The 23,745-nt window shown below is 40.4% G+C and overlaps 1 protein-coding gene across 2 annotated transcripts; it reads right to left on the bottom strand.

Moving 5' to 3' along the window:
* On the bottom strand, positions 1 to 22,958 carry rtel1 (regulator of telomere elongation helicase 1). Of its 2 annotated transcripts, none has more exons than XM_028994774.1 (33): positions 22,682 to 22,958; positions 22,307 to 22,505; positions 22,136 to 22,229; positions 21,937 to 22,018; positions 21,762 to 21,822; positions 21,601 to 21,676; positions 21,418 to 21,502; positions 21,238 to 21,303; positions 15,996 to 16,149; positions 15,837 to 15,875; positions 15,611 to 15,689; positions 15,387 to 15,484; positions 15,082 to 15,137; positions 14,862 to 14,933; positions 14,540 to 14,621; positions 13,417 to 13,549; positions 12,217 to 12,330; positions 11,673 to 11,713; positions 10,728 to 10,813; positions 10,342 to 10,419; positions 10,161 to 10,238; positions 9,391 to 9,537; positions 8,951 to 9,066; positions 8,727 to 8,850; positions 8,422 to 8,593; positions 6,425 to 6,591; positions 4,325 to 4,420; positions 3,505 to 3,718; positions 2,788 to 2,925; positions 2,271 to 2,372; positions 1,331 to 1,546; positions 742 to 843; positions 1 to 608 (listed from the first exon to the last, which is right to left on the bottom strand). In XM_028994774.1, exons 1-33 carry the CDS (start codon positions 22,781 to 22,783, stop codon positions 553 to 555), a joined length of 3,525 nt encoding a protein of 1,174 aa, XP_028850607.1. In that variant the 5' UTR covers positions 22,784 to 22,958; the 3' UTR covers positions 1 to 552. The 2 variants fall into 2 exon arrangements, with proteins under 2 accessions (XP_028850607.1, XP_028850608.1); XM_028994775.1 differs by having other exon boundaries at positions 15,996 to 16,143.
* Between the last annotated feature and the right edge of the window lie 787 nt (positions 22,959 to 23,745).

Here is a 23,745-nt window from a genome sequence, read left to right as displayed (position 1 = left end):
AACACAATAAACATCCTTTAACACATTTATTATTATTATCTTTCAATAAAGGAAAAATTACAGAAGGAGGGTTTTAAAACCTGCTCTTAATTAGTAGATGACTAATGATCAACTGATTGTAATTAAGGGCTGTAATGCTAAAATTCTGGCGGGGACCTCCACACACTGTTTTACAGGTTTTTACGAATCACATGACAGACCTGATACCTAGCAAGTCAGACCCGTATGAATAATTGTGCAGTGTGCAATGTGCAGATCCTCTAAACACCAATTTAATAGCAGCACTTACACATGACACACAGGGACATGTTCGATCACATGATACCTATTTATCATAATCATAACACTCAGCTTACAAAAAAGTGGAGTAGCCGAAACGTGAGGCTATTAAAAAAAAAAAAAAAAAAAGCTAAAATACTAATTCAACACTAACATAGTCAACTGTGACTGTCGGACCAACTAAATGATCAATCAAATATTTACCAAGCAGCAAAACCTCCTCTCTTCAAGTGCTGTACTGAAATAGAAAATCTTCAGTTTAACCAAGTTTCATTATGAGAAGAAGGTGGATATTTTGGTCTGTGATTTTCCAGCAGAAGACTTCAAACCTTAAAAAAAAAAAAAACAAACATATAATGCACTCTGATTGATACAGGTTCCATGCAACGATCTTGTGATGCATGCATTATAGCAGTGTCTGTTCATGGTGTAAATGTATGTAAATGTAAAAGAGAAAGCAACCTTGAGGGCTGCAGTCGCCATCAGCCATATCTTTTCCACTCAGTGAAGCCAGCATTTTCAGGAACTGCTGCCTGTGGTGAGATGGGATGAACTGGGCCAACCCTGGGCGGGACACAAATGCACAAGTGACACCTTGTATTCAACACCTTGGATTCAATCACAGGAGTACATCTGGTCTGCAACAGGCACATTTACATTTGGAGTACTTCTCAGATGCCCCTTATCCAGAGTGACTTACAATAAGAAGTTACAGGGCCAGTCCACCCGGAGACACTCAACATGGGCCCTTTCAGAGGTGTCTGCAGGTCTATATTAACACAATGTCCTGCAGCTACCCAAAATTAAGATCTTAAGCAATCTCTACCACCAACATATTTTACTGTAAGTATGATGTTCGTTTTCTGAAATGCGGCATTACTTTAACGCCAGATTTAATGGGGCCATGTAGGTTTTATTTTTTTCTCCCTTAATAATAAAATCTTTCACTTAAAAACACACCTGATGTTTACTTGTGTTGTCTTTGACAAATAATTTATATTTTTTGCTGAAACATTAAAAATGCGAAGTCAGAATTTGTTTTTATACTCACGCTTTAGAAGACCAAAATTCTCATCTTTTTCCGTCAACAGACTCACGACAGTGGCAACCATATTTTCATAATCATTGTTTTTCTTGTAGGTCTGCAATGCCACAAACAGCTGATTGGTTTTCTGAGTGCCAATGGCCTTTTTGATATCGGCGAACAGAGCTGAGCTGATGTCAGAGTCTGTTGATATATTGCTCAGAGGCTGGCCCCCGCATTTTCCTAAAGAAGAGAATAGATGAAAATATAAAAACAAGGTTTTTATCATCTCCGAAGCTCTTCCAGGGATGCAAACAAGTATCATTTTTCTCTTTACACATTAAACAAACTAACAATATTTAACACGTTGGTTTAAATGGGCCTTTGATTGGTTATTTAATGCATTGATATATTTATGCTGCCAGCTTATTATTTAATCTTTAGTGAAGGCCTTCTCCTTTCTTACACAACCACATTGCAAGTTTTCCTTTCCACGTATGGATCGGTTCTGAACCCCACTGAACGTTTTTTTTTTGGGGACAGGGAATAAAAAGGTTTTTTTGAGCTCATGGTGCACTTTTCTGGGTAAGGAGATCTTGCTTACGAGTGATGGAAAAAGGAATTGTGAGATTGATAATAGCGTATTGGATCGGTGCACTGGGTCTGTCATGATGATGAGAGAGCTAAATGTAAAAACAAGGGTCTACCTTTCAATCTACATCCCCATCCTCACCTAAGGTCATGAACTTTGGGTAACGACCAAAAGAGCAACCTCATGGATACAAACGAGCAAAACGGAGGAGGCAGCTCAGGTGGTTCAGGCACGCCATAAGAAGAAGGACGTCATCATGCCTCTAACTGGGAGGTTTCTGTTCTGACCAGCTCAGCCGGCTTCTTCCCAACCATCACATGGACATGTGGGTGCAAAACTGAACCTAACTTCATCTTGGGCTCAAAAGTAACTCACCTCCACTTGAGCTGTGAATCTTAAGATGGCTGCCTCCTTTGTTTAACTGTGAAGAGTCCAGCTGACTGCAGACAGCACTGTTATCAGAGGAGACGCCGTCCGCTGCAGTGTGAACAGAGAACAGAGTCGCAGTGTTATTTTGGAAACTACCACCAAAGTAAACATGAGCTGGGTATTCCCGTTTCACATTCCTTCCTGAATCAACAGTTTATTCAGTAAAAACAAGAGCAGCCATGCGCTCAAGGTCCTTTAAAGGGAGCAGAAAGCTACCGTGCACAGTCACTGTACGTCATTCTAGGCATCACACTGCAGTCATGAGTAGGTCAAATGCAAATGCAAACTATTCTGATAAAAAAAAAAAATTAACTACAAATATAACATGAGAAAAAGGAGGAAAAACTAAGACAGTCAAAAAAAAAAAAAAATACTGCCCAATTTTTAACGGATTAAACCACAGTGGATTCTTGTTCAACATTTCTAAGGTACAGGCAGACATGTTTGTAAGGTGTCCAGCTACCTGTGTGGTGCTTGAGCGTCTCTTTTTGTTCTTTGGAGAGCGAATGCTCAGGTTTATAACCACACCCGTCCCCAGTCAGCAGGACACAGTGCTCATGAAAGCGCTTCTTGTGATGGGGACGAATGAACTGGTAAAGCCCTTATAAAAAACAAAAAGATCAAATATGAGCATGGGGAAATGGGCGTTATGACCTCCACATATGTGTAGGCATTGCACAATGCTCACTCAATGGTTTATATATACACAACACAAACAGTTTTTGGCAAGTCACACATTGCTCACTCTTCATCCTGTCAGGTTTTCTTCTATCATCCTACATTCAACATCTGGCTCACTATGAGTAAGTCAAATAGAGCTTTTTACTTCATGATGGCAGTGCACCAACTTGCATAAAAGGTGTATAATGTGCATAATTAAAATTGTATTTTCTGAAAATTCCACCAACCATTATAATTGTAGCTTTAAAATGGGTTGCACATAGAAAATGGTGTTGTGAACCTCCAATATTAACTTGATCGTGGAAGCACTGCTGATTTATTTTTAAGAAAATAATAATTCAATCTCTTTTCATTCCTACCCGGGAATTTCAAAAGTTGTGAGGCAGAAAAAAACCTTACACACACACTCACACAAACACACACACATTTATAAGACGCCCTTATCAGTAGTTACATGGATAGTCCTCCTGGTAAATTCAGACAGGTGATATTGACTCACCTCTGAGTAAAGAGTGAGTATTGGGGTCTCGAGTAAGGAGCTCTGCTCCTTTAGCCACTAGCTCTTCCAGATCATCACTGTTCTTATAGAGCTGCAGAGCGTGCATGAGTTGTGTGAAGCTGTCATGGCTCAGGTTCTTCTTGAGATCCAGCATGAACGTCCTGCCTTTGGCCATCTTGGAGTCTTCTGGCAGGCTAAGAGATGCTACTGATCTCTGCAAATAGGAAATTAACATCATGACTCAACTTGTTTCTTTGGCCAGAAACTGAACAATGATGAATGAGCAAGCTGATAAGCTTGAAGTAAGAAAATGAACAATGACCATGAAAGAACCTCACAAAGTATTTTTAAAGTATTTCACACAAAGCAACCCAAGTACAGAACAATGTCTTCCTTTAAGCAAAAAAAAAAAAAAAAAAAACGTTTCAAAGAAACTTGATAACGGCTGCCTGAGATCACCGATACAGCATGTCACCTTATGTTTTGATTGCAGAAAAGCGAGCAAGAAGTTCCTTCTTTTCAGCACAATTACAACCTACACCTACACTGCCTCGGCCCATTCAGTTGCTGCTGCAGTTGATGCACTAGTGACAAATGTCATGAACGTACATGTTGGGACATGTTTGCATGTCTTGTGTTTCATAAGGCAAGCCGATAACCAGATAAAAATCGAGCAGTACAAAATCTCAACACTTTTTTTTCAGCACCTCTGCATAATAAGGGACACAAGTCTTGTCACTTTGAAGTAGATTTTTTTTTTAAATTTTGGCCTGTTGTGCCTCGGTGTCAGAGATACGGTTGTGGGACAAGATTCACTTACCGGCCCCTGGACCACTTTGATTCGACGCTTCCCACCACGTGCTTCATCGTCCATTCGTTTGTCATGCTGCAGGGAGAGCGTGGACAAGCGGTCTGCCTGTAAACGGGTGATGGGTGGGGGCATGAAGGAAACCAAATGAACAGTATTTCAGACGAAACACCAAAGCACCTCCATTAATTCATGGCCCTTCATCACATAAGCGCCTGTTTTTAAGGGAATGTGGAATGTAATCACAGTGACCTCAACGCTCTGTCAACACACCATTCAGTAAGGGCACCAATGCAGCTTTAATCTAGGTTTACTCAGTATTCTGTGTGTCTGGGAAAATGGGGATTCATCCATTGCTTGCTTTAGAATTCCATCCCTGAATGAGTCAAAAAATGTTACGCATAAAAATTACAGTATGTCAACACTGGGATTACATGACAATGCAAGGGGACATTTGGCTACCTTTCCTAACCCTGCCCAGAATTAGCAGTGTCATAATTGTTGTTCTTTTAATAACTAGAACTATCAATTTGTCCACTTTTTTTGGGATACAGATAATTAATAATATGATACTGTTGGAAATGTCTATTATATAAATTATTGGCTACAATTGAAGCTTAATCACATTGAAATTTAATACAGATATAGTTTGTGCTATATCACCATACATTCTTTTTTGGCAGTGCCAACCTGAAAAGTGTTTGGATAAGCTGTATTGCTTATTACATATAAAGTACAGGCCAAAAGTTTGGACATCTTCTGATTCAATGTGTTTTCTTTATTTTCATGACCATTTACGTTGGTAGATTTTCACTGAAGGCATCAAAACTATGAATGAACACATGTGGAGTTATGTACTTAACAAAGAAAGGTGAAATAACTGAAAACATGTTTTATATTCTAGTTTCTTTGCTCTGATTACTGCTTTGCACACTCTTGGCATTCTCTCGATGAGCTTCAAGAGGTCGTCACCTGAAATGGTTCTCCAACAGTCTTGAAGGAGTTCCCAGAGGTGTTTAGCACTTGTTGGGGTCCAGCTCACCCCAAACCATCTGGATTGGGTTCAGGTGACTGTGGAGGCCAGGTCTCCTTTTATTGTTAAGTACATAACTCCACATGTGTTCTTTCAGTTTTGGTTTTGGTGCCTTCAGTGAGAATCCACCAATGTAAACGGTCATGAAAATAAAGAAAACACATTGAATAAGAAGGTGTGTACAAACGTTTGGCCTGTACTGTATATGCAGTATTTTTTGTCTGTAAAAAAAAAAAAAAAAAATCTAGTCTTTACACACATTAGTGCAAATAGCAGAGAACAGCTCAGAAGTAGAGTCCACGGATCCGATTTACGTGCCTGGTTCTTCACACCAAGCCCTGTCCAACTTGTTTCATAAATGACCTTTACAACACCAAAAACAGGTCAGGTCTCTATTATCCTGAACTAAACGATTATTATTCTAAACGATTCCCACGCACGAAGCCAGCTGGTACTGGCAGCCAAAACAGTGCCTTAGTAAATGGTAAATACCAACATTTTCAGGGTCATCATTTACCTCACCCATGGCACTGTTCTTACCTGTCAAGGGGGATGTGTGCCCACATGTTGCTGTTTCCAGAAGCACTCTCCCCATTGCCAATTCCCAAGCACCATACTCCTTGCCATAGTTATATGCTCATAGAATACAGTATTTACAATACATGTCCCCATCCTTTTAGGCCGACATACTTTATGTTTAAAGTGCTTACCGCATTATGTTAATCTAAAATGTTTCAACTGATAAGTGCAGCAGTGCTCTCAATTATTATTTTCTGTTCGAAAATGTACATCTACGCAAAAAGGAAAAGAACGTCTGAACTAGGCTTTTTTAAAAATGTTATTCATGAAAATGCTCTTTTTAACATAGTTTTTCACCATTTGATGGTTATTAGAAATCATCAAAGACTAAAGCTCAAAGCAGATGAGCTCAGAAAACTCACAAAACCATACCTTCAGGTTCAGCACCCACACATTACAGCAAAAAAAAAAAAAAAAAAGTAATCTCGGTCAACACAGGTTGGTTAAAAAGGGCAGAACTTTCTGACCTCGATCTAAAATAATTTTTTGAAATCCCATACCTTCTCCTCCCCAGTCAGAACAGCAGTTTCACTTCCAGTTGGGTGGTCGCTGTAGTCTAAGGCGTCCAGCAGGCCCAGAGGCCTCTTCTTGCTTGCTGACATTTCAGCTTCATACTGGATGCAAAGCCTGGCTGAGCCGCCTGCTGTTGCCTGGTCATCAGGGCAGTCTGCGGACACAGAGTAACAGGAATAATACAGCTCATACAAAACCATGGAGAACATGCCAAAGCTTCTCAAACACACCCCAAAAAAAATTATATTTACATGTGCCATATTTTTAACATTGTGTACAGCTCTCTCTTCGATTTTTCATGGTAAGTATTTTTTTTAATGAGTATGTTTCTATGTAAAAATGCCTTAGACAGGGTGCGCGAACTTGCAGAACTCTTGAAATTTGCATTTATGACACAAAGCGAAAAACTGACATTTAGTCATCTCAGAAACAGTCAGGTGACATAATCCTCTCAATCTTCTGTCTAGACTGTGATGTCTTCTGTTGCTGGTGGCACCCACTGTCAGCTCATGAACTAAATCAATCACACTTGAGCTGCTGCAAATAGTGAAAGTGAAAATGATTGTACTTTGCTCAGTGGCACCTCTGAAGTCTCTTTCCGAAATTCAGCCATGGTGCAGAATTGCAGCCACTATTGAGCCCGTGTCACAACAAGATTTGTTATGTTATGAAGAGTTATGAAGAGTGATCGGATAAATTAGAGTCCCTCTCTGCCATGAGAATTAACTTAATCACCCCCCCAAAAAACATTTCCACTGCATTTCAGCCCTGCCACAAAAGGACCTGCTGAGATCATTTCAGTGATCCTCTCATTAACACAAGTGAGAGCGTTGAGGAGCACATGGCTGGAGATCATTCTGTCATGCTGGTTGAGTTAGAATAGCAGACTGGGTGCTTTAAATTGAGGGTGACCATTTATCGGATCATGAAAAACTTCAAGGAGAGACGTTCAAGTGTTGTGAAGAAGGCTTCAGGGTGGCCAAGAAAGTCCAGCAAGCGCCAGGACCGTCTCCTAAAAAAGATTCAGCTGCAGGATCGGGGTGCCACCAGTGCAGAGCTTGCTCAGGAATGGCAGCAGGCAGGCGTGAGTGCATGTGTGACTTTTGGAGGATGTCCTGGTGTCAAAGGCAGCAAAGAAGCCACTTCTCTCCAAGTTCTGTCATGGACAGACTGATATTCTTCAAATAGTACATGGATTGGGCTGCTGAGGACTGGAGTAAAGTCATTTTCTCTGACAAAGCCCCTTTCCGATTGTTTGGGGCATCTAGAAAAATCATTGTCTGGAGAAGAAAAGGTGAGCACTACCATCAGTCCTGTCTCGTGCCAACACAAAGCATCCTGAGATCATTCATGTGTGGGGCTGCTTCTCATCCAAGGGAGTGGACTAACTCACACTCACAAGAACACAGCCATGAATAAAGAATGGTACCAACACATCATCCGAGAGCAACTTCTCCCAACCGTCCAAGAACATTTTGGTGAAGAACGATGCCTTTTCCAGCATGATGGAGCACTGTGCCATGAGGCCAAAGTGATGGAACAAAGTGGAACAAAACATAGAAATTTTGGGTCCATGGCCAGGAAACTCCCCGGGTCTTAATCCAAGCACTGATTATGAAGGAATGGGTCGCCACCAGTCAGGATTTGATTGACAGCCTGCCAGGGCAAATTGCAGAGATATTGGGGTAAAAAGGCCAAAACTGCTAATATTGACTCTTTGCATAAACCTGATGTAATTGTCATTACATTGATGAAATGTTTGTAATTATACTTCAATATGCCAACTGAAAAAAAGATCTAAAAACACTGAAGCAACAAACTTTGTGAAAAGCGTCTGTTCTTCAATTTTTTTTCCCAAGACTGTAGATGGTTAAACAGATGTACTGTCCCCCAAGGCCTGTTCACCACTGATCAAATTTGCTGTTGCGTGACACCCTGAACATTAGACTCTGTGTGAACAGAGCTAAAACACAGGACGACTCACCGATCCGCCGCCGCTTGAGACTTGGCACATGCGAGTCTAGGACTTTTGCCTTCTGAGCTGAACAGCTTGGCCAACTGTGCGGAGTGGTCCCAGGGCCTAAACCCGAGGTAGAGTCTCCACATGGCAGGCCATTCTTTAAAGGTGCCGCTGTCTTTTTCTGTGGAAGGGGCCTCTGATAAAATAATAATAATAATAATAATAATAATGATAAATTATAAAATTTGACTTGGCAGCACAGGCCACCAGCCAGACGTGGCCTACATGGCATAGATTCTTTAAAATAAAAAAAGCAATTTTGCACTTACGAGTTTCTGTGCCACTCTGAAAAACTGAGCCACATCTCGGACAACGTTGCCAAAGCTGTCATACGTGCGAACGTACGGCTTCACCCAAGCAGGCAACTGAGCTCGAGCATCACTACTTTTGAACCTGAATGCAAAGAGGCAACTTTCACTCATGTAAACATGCAATGAGAATAATTAAACATTTAACAATCATCGTTGAATAAATGTACAAAAATATGAGAGACCTGTGATCACAGAGGAAGATAGCTCCATAGTCTTCACGATGTCTGATAACCCTGCCAATGGCCTGATTGACAGCTCGAGATGCCTGCTGTCGGTACCAGTCCTGTCCAGACAAATACTGAAAATGGGAAAAAAAAACAAACATACACACATTAACAAAGCATCCGGGAATTCGTTTAAACTAGAGATCCAGATTCCTCCCTATTTGCCATGAAATGTGTGCAAAAAGTCTGCCCTGAATGAAAGTGATTGGTTTTGTCATTTGGTTTTGTCACGTCACAGCACAAATTGTACACAACAAAATGTGTCCATGATTGGCACCTGTGGAGCAGTGTGTGGGGACGGCTCAAGGGGACCTCAGTGGAACCCTCTGAATTCTGGTTCTGAACCCGCTTCCTTACCCATTAGGCCACCACTGCCATGGAAAGTGTATTCAGATCACCTTTAATCCAGCGACTTTTTTCCTGCACATTTCGTCCAGGTACTGCATCTTCAAGACAACCCGGGGATCCATCCTTGGAGGGAAAGGAAGGCCTGTGATGATGACTCCACGTCCATATGTGTCAGCAAAGTCCAACCCTTCACTGGCCTGGGACAAACGCATCAAAATGTAGGTAAACCTGAAATTAAGCCAGGAATATTTGTGGAATTTTCACTAAGTAGGATAAACTATTATGCAAACCAGTGAAAATGTGTATTCACTTTCTGTTTCATATACTGAAACTGAAACACATTTTCGGCCATTTGAAAAAAAGGAAATCAGGTTAGTAAGATTAAGTAAGATTAGCAAATGATAGTGATATATTGCTGTATCAATTTATATTCTCCCACCACTACAGATAAGGCAGTTCCAGGCAATTCTTTGTTTTGTAAGACATTTGATCTTGTATGACATACATGGTTTCAGGAGTTTAAACATCTTTCTGCTGTTAATCCTGGGACTTCTTTCGACATCGCTGATTTATGACAAAATAATCTTAACTGCTTAAATTCTTCAGAGGTTACTAGAAGTAACACAATGATGGTCCTAATTTTGAAACTTGCATCGGAATGCCTGACTCGATCAACAGGTCGTGTGTGTTTGAGAAGCATAAATTACAGTTAAGAGAAGCAGGTATTTCCTGGCATGTCCTACCACACACACTTTAGAAGGTCAGCAAACATCCACATCCACGTAATTCTTGCGTTCACTTTTGAACCACTTGGGCTCACCTTCCCCCTGCACACAGCAAAGAAACTTCCACCTCGACTGCTGGGGTCGTTCACCTTGCTGTAGTAGCCATCAATGATCTGGAGGAGAGAACACAGGAACATGAAACGTGACCATATTCTAGGAAATATACGGCCATTTTAAATAATAACTTGTTGTATGTAGAACATGAGAAAGCCCCACCTCTGTAAAAGTCCCTTTTCCCTTTGGCTCAACAAACATGGGCTTCAAGTTCTCGATACGGCCACCGTGGCCATTGGACTAAAGGCAGCAAAGCGATAAGTAGACAGATATGAGAGCTTTTAGACTTTGTGTGAAAAGTCTTTCTTTAATGAAGGCATCAAAAACACCTCCCCAACAAGGACACTAAAATGAGGTTAACTAGGGAATTGTTAAGGGACAGTGGCTGTTGCTTTTTTTGTTTGTTTGTGTGTTATGTTAGGATCATTTTATACAAACTGCATCATCACTAACGCATGATATAATCATTATATGCACAAATCAAATAACTTCCTGATTTTAAAATGTCAAACTCCCCTGAAAGGCCTTCAAGCAACAGGAAATCTCACCTTCCAGAATTCAAGGGTCTTGTCCATGACAGGGTAGGAAGGAAAAAACACCAGAAGTCCATGTGGAACAACTCGACCTAGATTCACTACACAGGACATGTTGAGGTTACATTTACAGCATTTATCAGACGCCCTTATGCAGGGCGATTTACAGTCAGTAGTTACAGGGACAGTCCCCCCTGGAGACACTCAGGGTTAAGTGTCTTGCTCAGGGACACAATGGTTCATAGACGAGCGTCTTCTGGTTCATAGACGAGCGTTTTTCCCACTAGACAACTACTGCCCGATTACACACAAAAAATCAATCAAAGATCACCAGGATTCACATGTTACCATAGGATCCCGGATCAAGGAAGTTCATTGTTTAGACACAAATCTGGTAAATGTACTGTGACTCAGAGAACATGGGAAAACCTCCTAATAAAAAGAGCCATATGATTTCCTTGTTTGCCATTTTACCAAGTTCTTGGAACTTATCAAGGGCTGTCAAAAGTCACTAAATTGGCAGATTATTAACAATTAGAAATAAATGAGTTCATTAGTATTTCACTGTCATGGATGGAGCCACCTGTATGAAAGCCCTGTCTGATTATAAAAGCAAGCAGGCAGGTGAGCAAAGTCCATAGATGTCACATGATCTCAGTATGGTCTCTGAAAGGTATGATTCTAGACTTCGTGGTGGAATGCAAACATATTCCACATCCAATTTAAAACTCAATTTTTAATTTAAAACTCAAAATAGGCGCAGTTTAAACATAAATGGAGGCCAAACGGTAAACTGCAAAAAATAAGAATTAAAAAAATTCAGCCTAAAATATTTGATCAATATTTATTGCTAATGATTCTTTAGTAAAGATGATTTGCTCAACATTTTGCCTCGAAACCGAATTGTGACCACATCATTAAATAACTGTAGGTCACAGAGGTCAAGAAATATTGTCTTACCAACAGTGTTCCCTAGAGACCCCATGTTGTCAGGATCAAACCTGAAGAAAGAGGAAAAAGGAAATAATTTAAAAACACAATTCACTACTTCTGGGGCCGGGCTGCTGCGGCCAGGCTGCAATAATACTATTGCAGCTAGGCCATTACCACACTGTAATAATACTATTGCGGCTACACTATACTGAGTAACAGCAGACCTTTAATGTAAGAATTAAATGTAAGCCTTTAGAACATTGTAAAAAACATATATAATTACAGTCCAAGTTCTGTCTGTGTGTGTGTATAAAAACCAGAACTTGGACTGTAATTATAAAGATGTGTGTTTTAACAATTTATATATATATATAAATTTTCAATTTATATATATATATAAATTTTCCATTCACCAGACAACTGGCAAGAAAAATCTAGAAATACTGTCACTTACGGGAATATGAGGTCAGCGATGTAAAAATGTGACAAATTGGGCTTTTTTTTAATGCTGAACTTTAAAATCTATGGCTTCACGTATGACTGTGTAACATGAAGCACACACACCACCCACCTTCGGTCAAATGCTGAGCTGAGCTGAACGCCATCGGGTCCCCTGTCAATAATGCTGACGAAGATCTGGTCACGCTCAATTACGTGTGGGTTCTCGAGGCACACAGGGAAAGGTCTATGAAGATTCAACAGCAGTGGTACAGGAAACAAGACATTATTACTCACCACGCATGCAGAGGTAACATCAGTTAGTGATGTCATGATCTGATGGCAAACGTGACCAACACATCCATCACTTTTCTGAGAACGGATGTGGGTACTAATTCACCCAACCAGACGTGTCATTACGAGGTGAACAAAGTGCCAGTAAATGTGTAAATGATGGAACAACCAAAATGCTGAACAAGAAAGAAAAACCCTGAGAAATTATGTAGACCTTGATATGTCTCTTAACTCTTTATGTATAACCAGGTTAATAGCAGTAAATGGTTCAGACCTGGCCTTCAAACTGACCTTGAAGTGAATCTCTCACAACATCCTAATTTTGCCTTAATACATTGCAAGATCAAATATAAAAAAATCACAATATTATATTAAAACACTCAGACCATAAGAACATATAAGAAAGTGAACGGTGACAGAACACCCAGTGCAGTGTTGTGTTCTCCAGATCTCTGGTCCAATGATCTGTGAGTTTTAATGTTGTGGATATTGATAATTTCCCTGAAATTGCATAACATGTTGGATGCTCAGCAAAAGTGGGGGAATCCTATTAGTGATACCGTAAACAGAAGAACAGAAGAAGGACATGACACAGGAGGCAGTTCACTCCAAAAATATTGGAAAACAGCATAAAGGGGAAACCCTGTAAGCAATCACATGCATTTTACAAGAGGACATAAGGGAGAGAGTCATAAAGACCAATTGGTTACATAAAGCTTCCTTAAGAAAAAAAAATGTTCTAAAGAAGATATGCTGGAGGGCCCAGTCCACACCAGTCCCCTTGGAGACTCTCAGGGTTAAGTGTCTTGCTCAGGGACACAATGTAACTGAGATTTGAACCTGGGTCCTCTGGTTCATAGGTGAGTGTGTTACACTAGGCTACTACCACCCTATATTAGCATTTACAGTGAACTATTTCATTTGGGACAGTGCAACTCCATCAGTGAACTCTTCAATCAGATGATGGGATGACGGTCCTGAAGAAAATCTACAACTCAAGACCCAGGCCTACGGGCTGCTGACATCATGCTGCACTTACATCTGCATCTCTGCAGTGAAGGATGAGATGGGAGAGAGGGTGCCACTGGTCAGGATGATGCAGCGGACGTCCTGACGAACCAACTCCTGCATGCTGAAGCCAGGCGAGAAGCACCAGTAGCTCAATACGTTCCCTGGTTTCCATAAGATCACATACAGACACACACGGGTATCATTTAACCATATAATCTTTCCAAATAAAGACAGACAGCAATAACAAGCACAAAAAACCTATACACACACGCACACATATATATAACTGAAGCAAATAAAGTCAGGTCAAACCCTGGATTTGGTTTTTATAAGAAGAAAAAAACAAAGTCAACAAGATAATTCCCCCCATGTCTCCTCTTTGGAGTGAGTGATGTTGGAGTTCCAGGCAACGCACTCATTCAGGTCTACCCTGGGTTTTCCCTAAAATTCTGCTGCGGAGGCTCAGGTCTTTTGGGGTGAAGGGCCCACACTTAAAGACATTTACCCCATGCAGGAGACCCTGACAGCACTTAGCAGCTCCTTCAGTGGCAAGCCTGGGGCACCCACAATGTGGGACGGAGCGATTCAGAAGGTCTTTCCTGCCAACCACTGTCAGCTGACCACACATTCATACATAAACTAACAAACACCTAATACACCATTTCCATTTTCTTATGTGCAATATGTGTTTATAAATACACACACACGCACACACTCTTTATATGTACACTTTCACAAATATATATAATTTTAAAGTATATACTTATATATTGTTTTTTACAACTCACTTCTCTAGGAATATTTATTTGTATATTGAACTTTTTATATTATACAGTTGGCCTATTTTTTGCTGCTCTTATCTTGTACTGTGCACTTTCTGCTGTGACAATGTAAATTTCCCACTTGTGGGACTAATAAAGGATCATCTTATCTTATCTCTTAACAAGTCTACGGCTGTGGATCACTGATAAGCTCATTATGAAATACTTCGGAAAAATGCCTGTTGAAATGTCAAGTTTTTCAAGCGTTTAAACTGTCATTCACTGATTAAGTATCACCAAGTGATGCATGAAAATATAGAGCAGTATTTTTTTTTTCTTCTGTCATCCCAACCTTAACCAGGATAGACAATGTTCTTCACGCACATTTACCTTGTTTTTTGGAAGAAGCTGAAGACCACACATCTGTGTTCTGCTTTTTCCTATGACTGCTGTTATCCTGATGAATATGCACCTTTCAAACAAAACATCAGGTTGTGAACATCCTAATGAGGCTCACAGAGCATTACTCAGAACAATCCACTGGTCCACGGTGGTTAAACATCTCAAAGGAAACAAATGTGAACATCAGTAGTTATTGCTAAACAATTTTAAGACATAAATCTACAGGTCACATTTGTCCAGTGGACTCTGATCGGGTTGATCTTGATGCTGAATGGGTTGAGACCCCAGTGTATTAGGCAAGACTGCTTACCTTAAACTGCTGACTGTTCTTCTCCAAGTGTGCTCTAGTACTGCCCTCTGTGGACTCATTGGAGAAGACCAGCTATGAGGTGAAAGGTGGCCAACAAGTCATTTTGATTATGGTAATCATCATCTTTTAGTAACCTTTATACACAGTCCAGACAATTCTGTCACATCACACAGTACAACATGATGTAGCGATGATGTAGTTCATCAGTTAATGAATGTACCTGAATTATATCGGCCAACTTCTGCAAACCGCTTGTGTTCAGGAAAATTCCAGGTTCTGTACAAGACAAAGACAGGATGCCGCCCGCCCATTTATTCAGCAAAAAAAAACATTTAAACACCATTTAAAAAAGGAAGAGGTAGTAGTAGTGCATTTCTAGGCAACAATGGGATTCCTGGACAAAAAATCACGAAGTAACACAATTAATATTGTATTCAGAATTGCAAAGAGCAATGTTGGTCACATTCTGAAGTTCACCAAAAGCTAATTCAAGGGTATTAATAGGGGATGAAAAACTATGCTTACGTCCTGCTAAGTATCCAGTGATCTGCTCCATGGCTTCTACGATAGCAGCCTTTGTCTCAAAGGTGACTTGAGCCTTTTGGAACAGTTCATATATGAAGCTAGAAGTGATAAAGACACACAGTGACCGTGATCATGCGAGCTAATTAGAACAAAATACAGGAAGTGTTTTTTGGAGTGAGGCTGTGTTTTAAATTTAGAGAATTTAGTAATTTTATGTTTCTTACCTGCCTGGTTTGGTGATACCCTGACTGTTTGAAGGCATTTCATAAGAATTAATAGCAGCTTCTAAATCCATTATAATCTCTGCAAGATTATTTTGGCATTATAGAATCAGTATACAATTTTGTATAAACAGCAAAATATTACTTTTATAAAAACACATACATAATATTCAAAACATGCATAGAGTACCTTCATAAAATAAATGTTGATATTTCACATCCAACTTACGTTTAATCTTAGCAATGCTTGTTATGTCCAATTTCAGACCTGCAAAATTTATTTAAAAACAATAATACATGTAATATTTAGGCAATAATATCAATTATACAAATTCAGGAAAGTAATTTATAGACTGAGCCGCTCTGGGATGCAGATACAAAAACTGACCTGAGCTCCCAGACTCCATATTGAAGTCCTCCGGTGCATCTCCCTTCCCAAGATCCTTTGCCTGTTCAAGGAGCAGCCGGTCTACAGCTTGCATGGCAGATGTCAGGTCGTATGGAGTCAAGTCAAAGGACGTGGACTCCTCACACATCTTCTCCTACAAGCACAGAGGGATGGAGCAAAAAAAGCCCAAAGAAATCACATGTAAGAAAACCACATTTACCAGTTTTTTTTTTTTGGTTTTTTTTTTAACTAAATGGCCTGTTTTGTTTGCCTGAAATGTTGTCCCATGTTTGCACTTCATGTAGCCCAGTTTGTCTGTGTAACTTTTGTGTTACATGTAACTTTTGTAACACCTGGTTCTGGATGAACCTTGTTCCGTTTCACTATGTACTGTCTAACTAGCTGAAATGACAATAAGTGAAAGTGTCAATCGTGATTTCACACAATAGTCATTGTGAAACGCTGCAGCACAGAACACGATGACACTGCGAAACTTGTCCTCCGCTTTTAACCAACACCCTTGGTGAGCAGTGGGCAGCCATGACAGGCGCCCGGGGAGCAGTGCGTGGGGACTGTACCCTGCTCAGTGGCACCTTGGCGGATCGGGAATCGAACAAACAACTGTCCAATTACGTGTCTGTTTCATTACCTGCTAGGTCACCACTGCCAAATAAAAGCTCACTTAAACTTAATCATATATTTACCCATCATATATTTATAGCAACTTATTTATAATTGGTATATTTTGTTTGTAATTAAAATCTTATCAGTATATTGTACAAATTTTTCTTAACGTTGCTTGAGAGACACCAACTGCCGGAACCAAATTCTTTGTGTTTGTTTAGACCAACATTCTGATTAATGCATGAAGATCAGCATTACAGTGCAAATTTCTTTATACAGGAATATTCACTACGGGGATATTTGAAAATGAGTCATCTCACGTGAGATGGTTCCCAAATGTGTCACAAACTTGTGATATAATAATACTTTAACTGGGTCCCATTTCCCTGGTGACTCACAGGCGTAAAACTAGAACAGGAACCGAATCAACATGAGAAGATGCATGACCGACTGGATTCCCCACATTCCATTTTACTCTAATATTTTTTTTTTGGCTTGTGCCAACAGGGAGTTCCAATCTAGACCGGGAGTGGAGGAAAAAAAAAAATCTCTCAACCACCACAATAATAACATTACTATACTGTTGACGTTGTGATACTCATCAGATTGCAGGATATTGTGCTTTATACAATTATGATGCATGCCATTTTAAAAACCATGAAATTAAATTAAAATACCTTGATTTAAAAAAAAAAAAAAACAATAATAATACAGGTCCAGAAACCACAGCATTTCTCCCCGGTGTAGTATTGGTTAAGAGGTCGGACGGTTTTGATTTTAAAGCATTTGCAGCTCCCAGGCAGTGCTTATAAAAAAACATTTAAAAAAAGTTGCTAATAAGCAATTAATGATATTTAATGACAGCAAAGCAGCAAACGCCGACCTTTTATCTTGTCTGAAAAGATTCAGGACCACTTGCTGTAAAGATGGGTGGAAAATATTTAACAAATATTCTATAGCCAGAGGTGTACAAAGAACTCACTTTCCTTACTTAATTAACTGGTGAAAATGTTACTAAACTACAAGTGAAGGCCGTACAGTCAAAAGTTCTTAAATTAAAGTACTTGCTTTTACGTATATTTAGGTATTAGTGAAAGTGAAGTGAGCGTCATTGTGAAACACTGCAGCACAGCACACGGTGACACAACGAAATGTGTCCTCTGCATTTAACCATCACCTGCAGTGGGCAGCCATGACAGGTGCCGGGGAGCAGGGTTTTGCTCAGTGCCACCTTGGCGGATCGAGATTCGAACCGGCAACCTTCTGATTACGGGCCGCTTCCTTAACTGCTAGGCCACCACTGGCCCAATTTCTGTATTAAAAGTACATTTTCTTTGTTGTTGAAAAATTGAAAAATCACAAATAAAGCATAAAAAAAAAAAGTACATTTTCTTTCACTGCATTTCTGCTTTATTGGCAGAACACATTTCCACCCAATTCCGCTGACTAGCCTGTAGAACCTCTAGGATAAGGAAGTGGTCAAATGTTACGGAATGGAACCCAATCAAGCTGACAAAAAAATAATTTGTTTATTTTTCATTGTGCCTCTACACACCCCAACGAAACAGCATAACCAAACACAAAACGTTATATTCATGTCCTCAGAGCTGGCCATTTTGGACACGTTAATGCGATTTGGAGGAAGCGGCCCTGCGGCTGGGTTGTTGCCCTCCACGTCTCCTGATGTACTGGCCTGTCTCCTGGTAGCGCCTCCATGCTCTGGACACTACGCTGACAGACACAGCAAGCCTTCTTGCCACAGGTCGCATTGATGTGCCACCCTGGACTGAGCTGCACTACCCGAGCGTATAACTTCCACCTGTTGTCTGGTCCATTTGCACGACAGCATGTGAAATTGATTGTAAATCAGTGTTGCTTCTTAAGTGGACAGTTTGATTTTTACAGAAGTGTGATTGACTTGGGAGTCACATTGTGTTGTTTAAGTGTTTTATTGATCATCTACCGGTTCAAGTACCGATCTGCCAAGGTGCCACTGAGCAAAGCAATGTCCCCACACACTGCACCTGTCATGGCTGCCCACTGCTCACCAAGGGTGATGGGTTAATAAATATACGTCCACAAAAAGGAGGAATGGAATTGTGTGTTAACACACATACAGCGGCCAGCAATTACAAACAATCAGAATCATTTACTTCACAATAGGGTGGTAGTAGCCTAGTGGGTAACACACTCGCCTATGAACCAGAAGACCCGGGTTCGAATCCCACTTACTACCATTGTGTCCCTGAGCAAGACACTTAACCATAAGTTGCTCCAGGGGGAGACTGTCCCTGTAACTACTGATTGTAAGTCGCTCTGGATAAGGGCGTCTGGTAAATGCTGTAAATGTAAAAATGTAAAAACTTCAAACTACATTAGTCAAACATTAGGCTCATGTGTTGTTTTGTATTTTTTAATTGCAGTCATTGTGCAAATTTCCTGGCATAGCGCAAATGAAAACAAGTTTTTTAAAAAAATCTAACCAGACAAGTAATAAAATCATTCAAACTGTTTTGTTTATTACAATGAACCACAAACCACATGCTACGGGGCAAACAGCATATTATTTACTGCTCCTGATTTTAATGATATACATGAGACGTTTATTTAAGAAAAAAGAAACGTTTCCATTTTTTTTGTTCCCGTTTCCTTTGTGCGCGTTAACGTACTTAGTTCTCCCTGATCAATGAATGAAGGTACAGGGAGCTGAACCAACATTACAGTGGCTGACAGCCATCTCTGAAAATCTGTTTTTGTGTGGCTCCCCCTAGTGGGAGCCCATGTAACTGTTTTGCCATTGGCGTCTGCAAAGGCACAGATTTCACAAACAAAAACCTGATGGCCACTGGCCATGGACACGTACACCTGCAGCTACAAAGCCCGGAATGTGATAGGTTGAATGACAAAAGAAAAGTTTCATTATTTTGTTCACTCAAATATGGCTCAAGGTGGTTTGTACCCTAGTGGGTAACACACTCGCCTATGAACCAGAAGACTGAGATTCAAACCCCATTTACTACCATTGTGTCCCTGAGCAAGACATTTAACCATGAGTGTCTCCAGGGGGGACTGTCCCTGTCACTACAGGCTGTATGTTGCTCTGGATAAGCGACATACAGTCAGGATATACATATATGCACAAAACCATAAATCACAAATCGTGTGTAGAGATGCTATCAGCATACCATTCAATGCATAAGCATGAAACCACAAAATACAACTGCTATAAATAAACTACCTACAGGTCATGGAACTTTCTATGATATGGCAGTGTCTGTCTCTCACTTTCTCTCTCTATACTTCTGGAGAATGTGTGTATGAAAACAGCCAGCAGGCAAAAGCATAACACTTTTATGGAAGAACTCTTTTATATAAATATATATATGCTACTTGTGATTACACTGCATCCAGAAGGTATTCATCTGGAGTGCTTCACTTTTTAGACATTTTATGATGATACGGTCTTATCAAAATGGATAATTACACCCATAATTACAACATGAAAAAACTGTTTACGTGAGGCAAAAGTATTAGTATTGTATGGAAGTATTCAAAGCCTTTGCTCAATAGTAGTACTTTGATATCTTGGATGTGCGCTAAGGGATGTTGTCCTGCTGAAAGATGAACAGCCTAGTCAGCACTGAGTTCAAGAGCGCTCTGGAGCAGGTTTTCATCTAGGATGTCTCTGTACATTGCTGCAGTCCTCTTTCCCTCTGTCCTGACTGGTCTTCCAGTTCCTGCAGCTGGCACCACCACGCTTCACTGTAGGTATTGGCCTGGTGATAAGTGGTGCCTGCTTTCCACCAAATGTGATGCCTGGCATTTACGCCAAAGAGTTCAATCTTTGTCTCATCGGACCAGAGAATGCTGTTTATGGTCTGAGACTCCTTCAGGAGCCTTCTGGCGAACTCCAGGTGGGCTGCCATGTGCCTTTCTCAAAAGAGTGGTTTCCACCTGGCCACTCTACCACACAGGCCTGATTGGTGGATTGCTTCAGAGATGGTTGTGCTTCTAGAAGGTTCTCCTCTGTCCACAAAGCTTTGACAGAGTGACCATTGGGTTCTTGGTCAACTCCCTGATTAAATCCCTTCTTCTCTAGAAAGAGTCAGCTCCACTTACAGATGATGTTCATTATGAGCAGAATTTTTTAGATTTGATAAATAGATTTGTGCCTTGAGACAATCCTGTCTGACATGAACTGTCAACAGTGGGACCTTGTGTGGGACAGTGTGTCTTTCCAAATCATGTCCAAGCAACTGTTGGACTCCAATTAAGATGCAGAATTATCTCAAGGATGATCAGGGCAAACAGGGACAAGGAATACTTATATGATTTCTTTGTTGCTTTCTTGTTTTTTTTCCAGACTGTCATTATGGGAAGTTCTGTGTAGAATTTTCAGGGAAAAATTAATTTGGAATAAGGCTGTAACGTAACAAAATATGGAAAAAATGGAAGCACCGTATCTATCCCTACAGTTTGCAATGCTTTCTCCCAGGGTACGTTTTCAATGAGACAGCCTAATTAAACCCTTTGTACAATTAAGATATGGCAGTCAAAGTTTTAACCAGCATAATTTGGGTTGTCAACTGAGATAAGCATGAAAGCAATGATGGCTCACCACATTGTGCGCTTCATCAAATATTACGATGGCCCCCTTCAGCTCAATGTTATGTGCTCGTCGACTCTACCAAGCAAAAAAATAATACATTTGTTAACAAATACAGAGGCACACGTCAGCATAGTGGACACACAATCTCAGTCTCAACGTAATAGATAAATAAAAAAAACACTTGCTTACCTTCGGGTCAAGGAGGTAGTTGTAAGGCATAAAAATTATGTCTGCGTTCTGCTTCAAAGTCCGGCTGAGGTAATATGGACAGACCCTAATGGAAAATGGAAAAATACATCTGATTACTGAAAACAAAACCCCATTCAGGAATATGCATGCATGTGTGTGTGTGTATATAAGACCATTGGAGACCTTTGCTTGTTCCCAGCTTTCACAAGATCTTCTACATCCAGAATAGCATTAACCAGATCTTTATCTGTACTCTTCTCTAAAGTAAAAAAAATAAAATAAAATTATTAAGCAGATATTAAAAGACAAACTGTAAAACTTCCACAATAAAGGCCTGTCCGTACCTTCCACATTGTTGTAGAACATGCATGACCGTGTGGAAACCTTAGCCCTGCACATGTGGACCTAGTGTTTAAAAATATATTTTAAAAAAATTGGTTTATTAAAATATATTCGCTTAGAAAGTTGCATAAATATGTTATTAAGTTATGATACAAATTACAAGTTTTTGCGACAAACCTTTATATGGTTGCTTTCCTGCCTCATCACCTCCGAGTTAATACAAAGCTGTTCTCTTGATCCCAAGACACAAACCTTTGGCCTAAAATGCACATAATGACGTAAACATAATAATAATAATAATAATAATAATAATAATAATAATAATTAATCATGGACACAAAAGGGGCAGTTTTTTTCCCCTGCACCGACTGCTCACCTATAAGATGTGTTCTTGAGCTCATTAATAACCTGGGTGAGCTGAGAGTGAGTTCGGGACGCGTAGATAATCTTCGGGACGTCAGTGTAGTATGCTGAAGCAAAAAGGGAAAGACGGTTCCACAAACACTCTAGATGACTGGCGAGGAGGATGCTAGAGGAGCCGTCATACCGGTCGCGTCTCCGTCTGTGGCGCCGGTTCCCCATGATGCCAAGGGCTGGCCAGGGAAAAGCTCTGCACCGCCCATCTTCTGTGCAATCTTTCTTGCAGATATCGTGTCCTTAAAGTTGTCCCTCCAGCCCAGGGTGGCACAGAGCAGACAGAGGGTTTTGCCGGTACCCGTCGGGCTCTCCAGAATCCCATTGACCCTCTGCAAAAGGTTGTTAAGTGAAGAGTTAACTCCTCGGTTTATTCCGAATCCACTTAAGTGCATCCTAAACCTAGTTATCTCCCCACATTGCATCACCAATTTGTACCTGATGCACAAAAACGGGCCGAATCGTGCATTCCAATTCGTTTGATTTGACGGAGCCAGTTTAGACTTACGTTCTGCAGACACTCGATGACTTTGTTCATGTAATCTTGCTGACACGGATACGGGGTGAAAGGAAAGTCCACTTTCACCCCTTTCAGGGTGAGCGGAGGCATTTTTGCGCGCTTTCAGGCCGCGTTTACAAGCGCAGAACGTACGCCAACCAGTTGCAACGGCTTGCAAACTAAACCTAACCGAGGTTAAAACTACGAAGGACCTAAAAGATCTTGCTTGCGGAAAAACCCAAGGCTGCTCGTATTCACGTCGAGTTCGCCATGTTTGGCGCGACAACTTCAGATTTGGGAGCATGCGCGTTGAGTTGTTGCCAGGTTCGGTACGTATGGTCGAGTTGGCTTTCAACATTTAAAAACCAGAGGTCGCGAGTTGGAACTTAAAATTATTTTGGTATGTTTTAGGTTGAGTTTTGCTTATACGGCGTACGCGTTCGTTGAGAACTTTCTAATCATGGGCTTGTTTTGTCGGTGGTGAGTAAATAATGATCTGGCAACATAGCGGCACTCGTGCGCAAATGCGTGCTGTCTTCGTCTTCTAATATTTGACTCGGGTTTGAAATAATAATGAAACTTCATTATGATCGATTTCAAAAAGACCACACATTATTAATCCCAACACTCCTTGTGCATTAGGATGAGCAACAAACTGACAGTCGGAAAAAACCCGGGGCTGTGTTCCAATCCTATGTTATCGAAGCAGACGTATGTTTGGTCTTTATGGAAGTCATTTTCTTCGACATTCTGACATTGACCCCCCGCAATTCTGAATTGAGACAGATTAAATAGTGACAATTAAAGTAAAAAGAAAGTAAGATTAAAGTATGAATTAATGTAAACATTATGCAGTATTTGCAAGAAATTAAGTTTTTATGGTATTACATTGTTCTTCGATACTTTGATACTAAAGTTGTATGTTTTTAATATTTAAATAAACGGTGCAATTTAAGACTACACGAATGATTGTGGACATCACTACAAGACAAATATTCAGTAAAACCACAAACGAGGAGCGTGAAAATGACAAAATGTTCTCGCGCATAATGCTTTATTAATGTCGACAATAA

This window comes from Denticeps clupeoides, chromosome 10, assembly GCF_900700375.1.
Source record: "Denticeps clupeoides chromosome 10, fDenClu1.1, whole genome shotgun sequence".
Lineage (NCBI taxonomy): Eukaryota > Metazoa > Chordata > Actinopteri > Clupeiformes > Denticipitidae > Denticeps > Denticeps clupeoides.
Note: the sequence above shows the minus strand (reverse complement) of the source record. Positions and strands in the feature narration are given on the sequence as shown.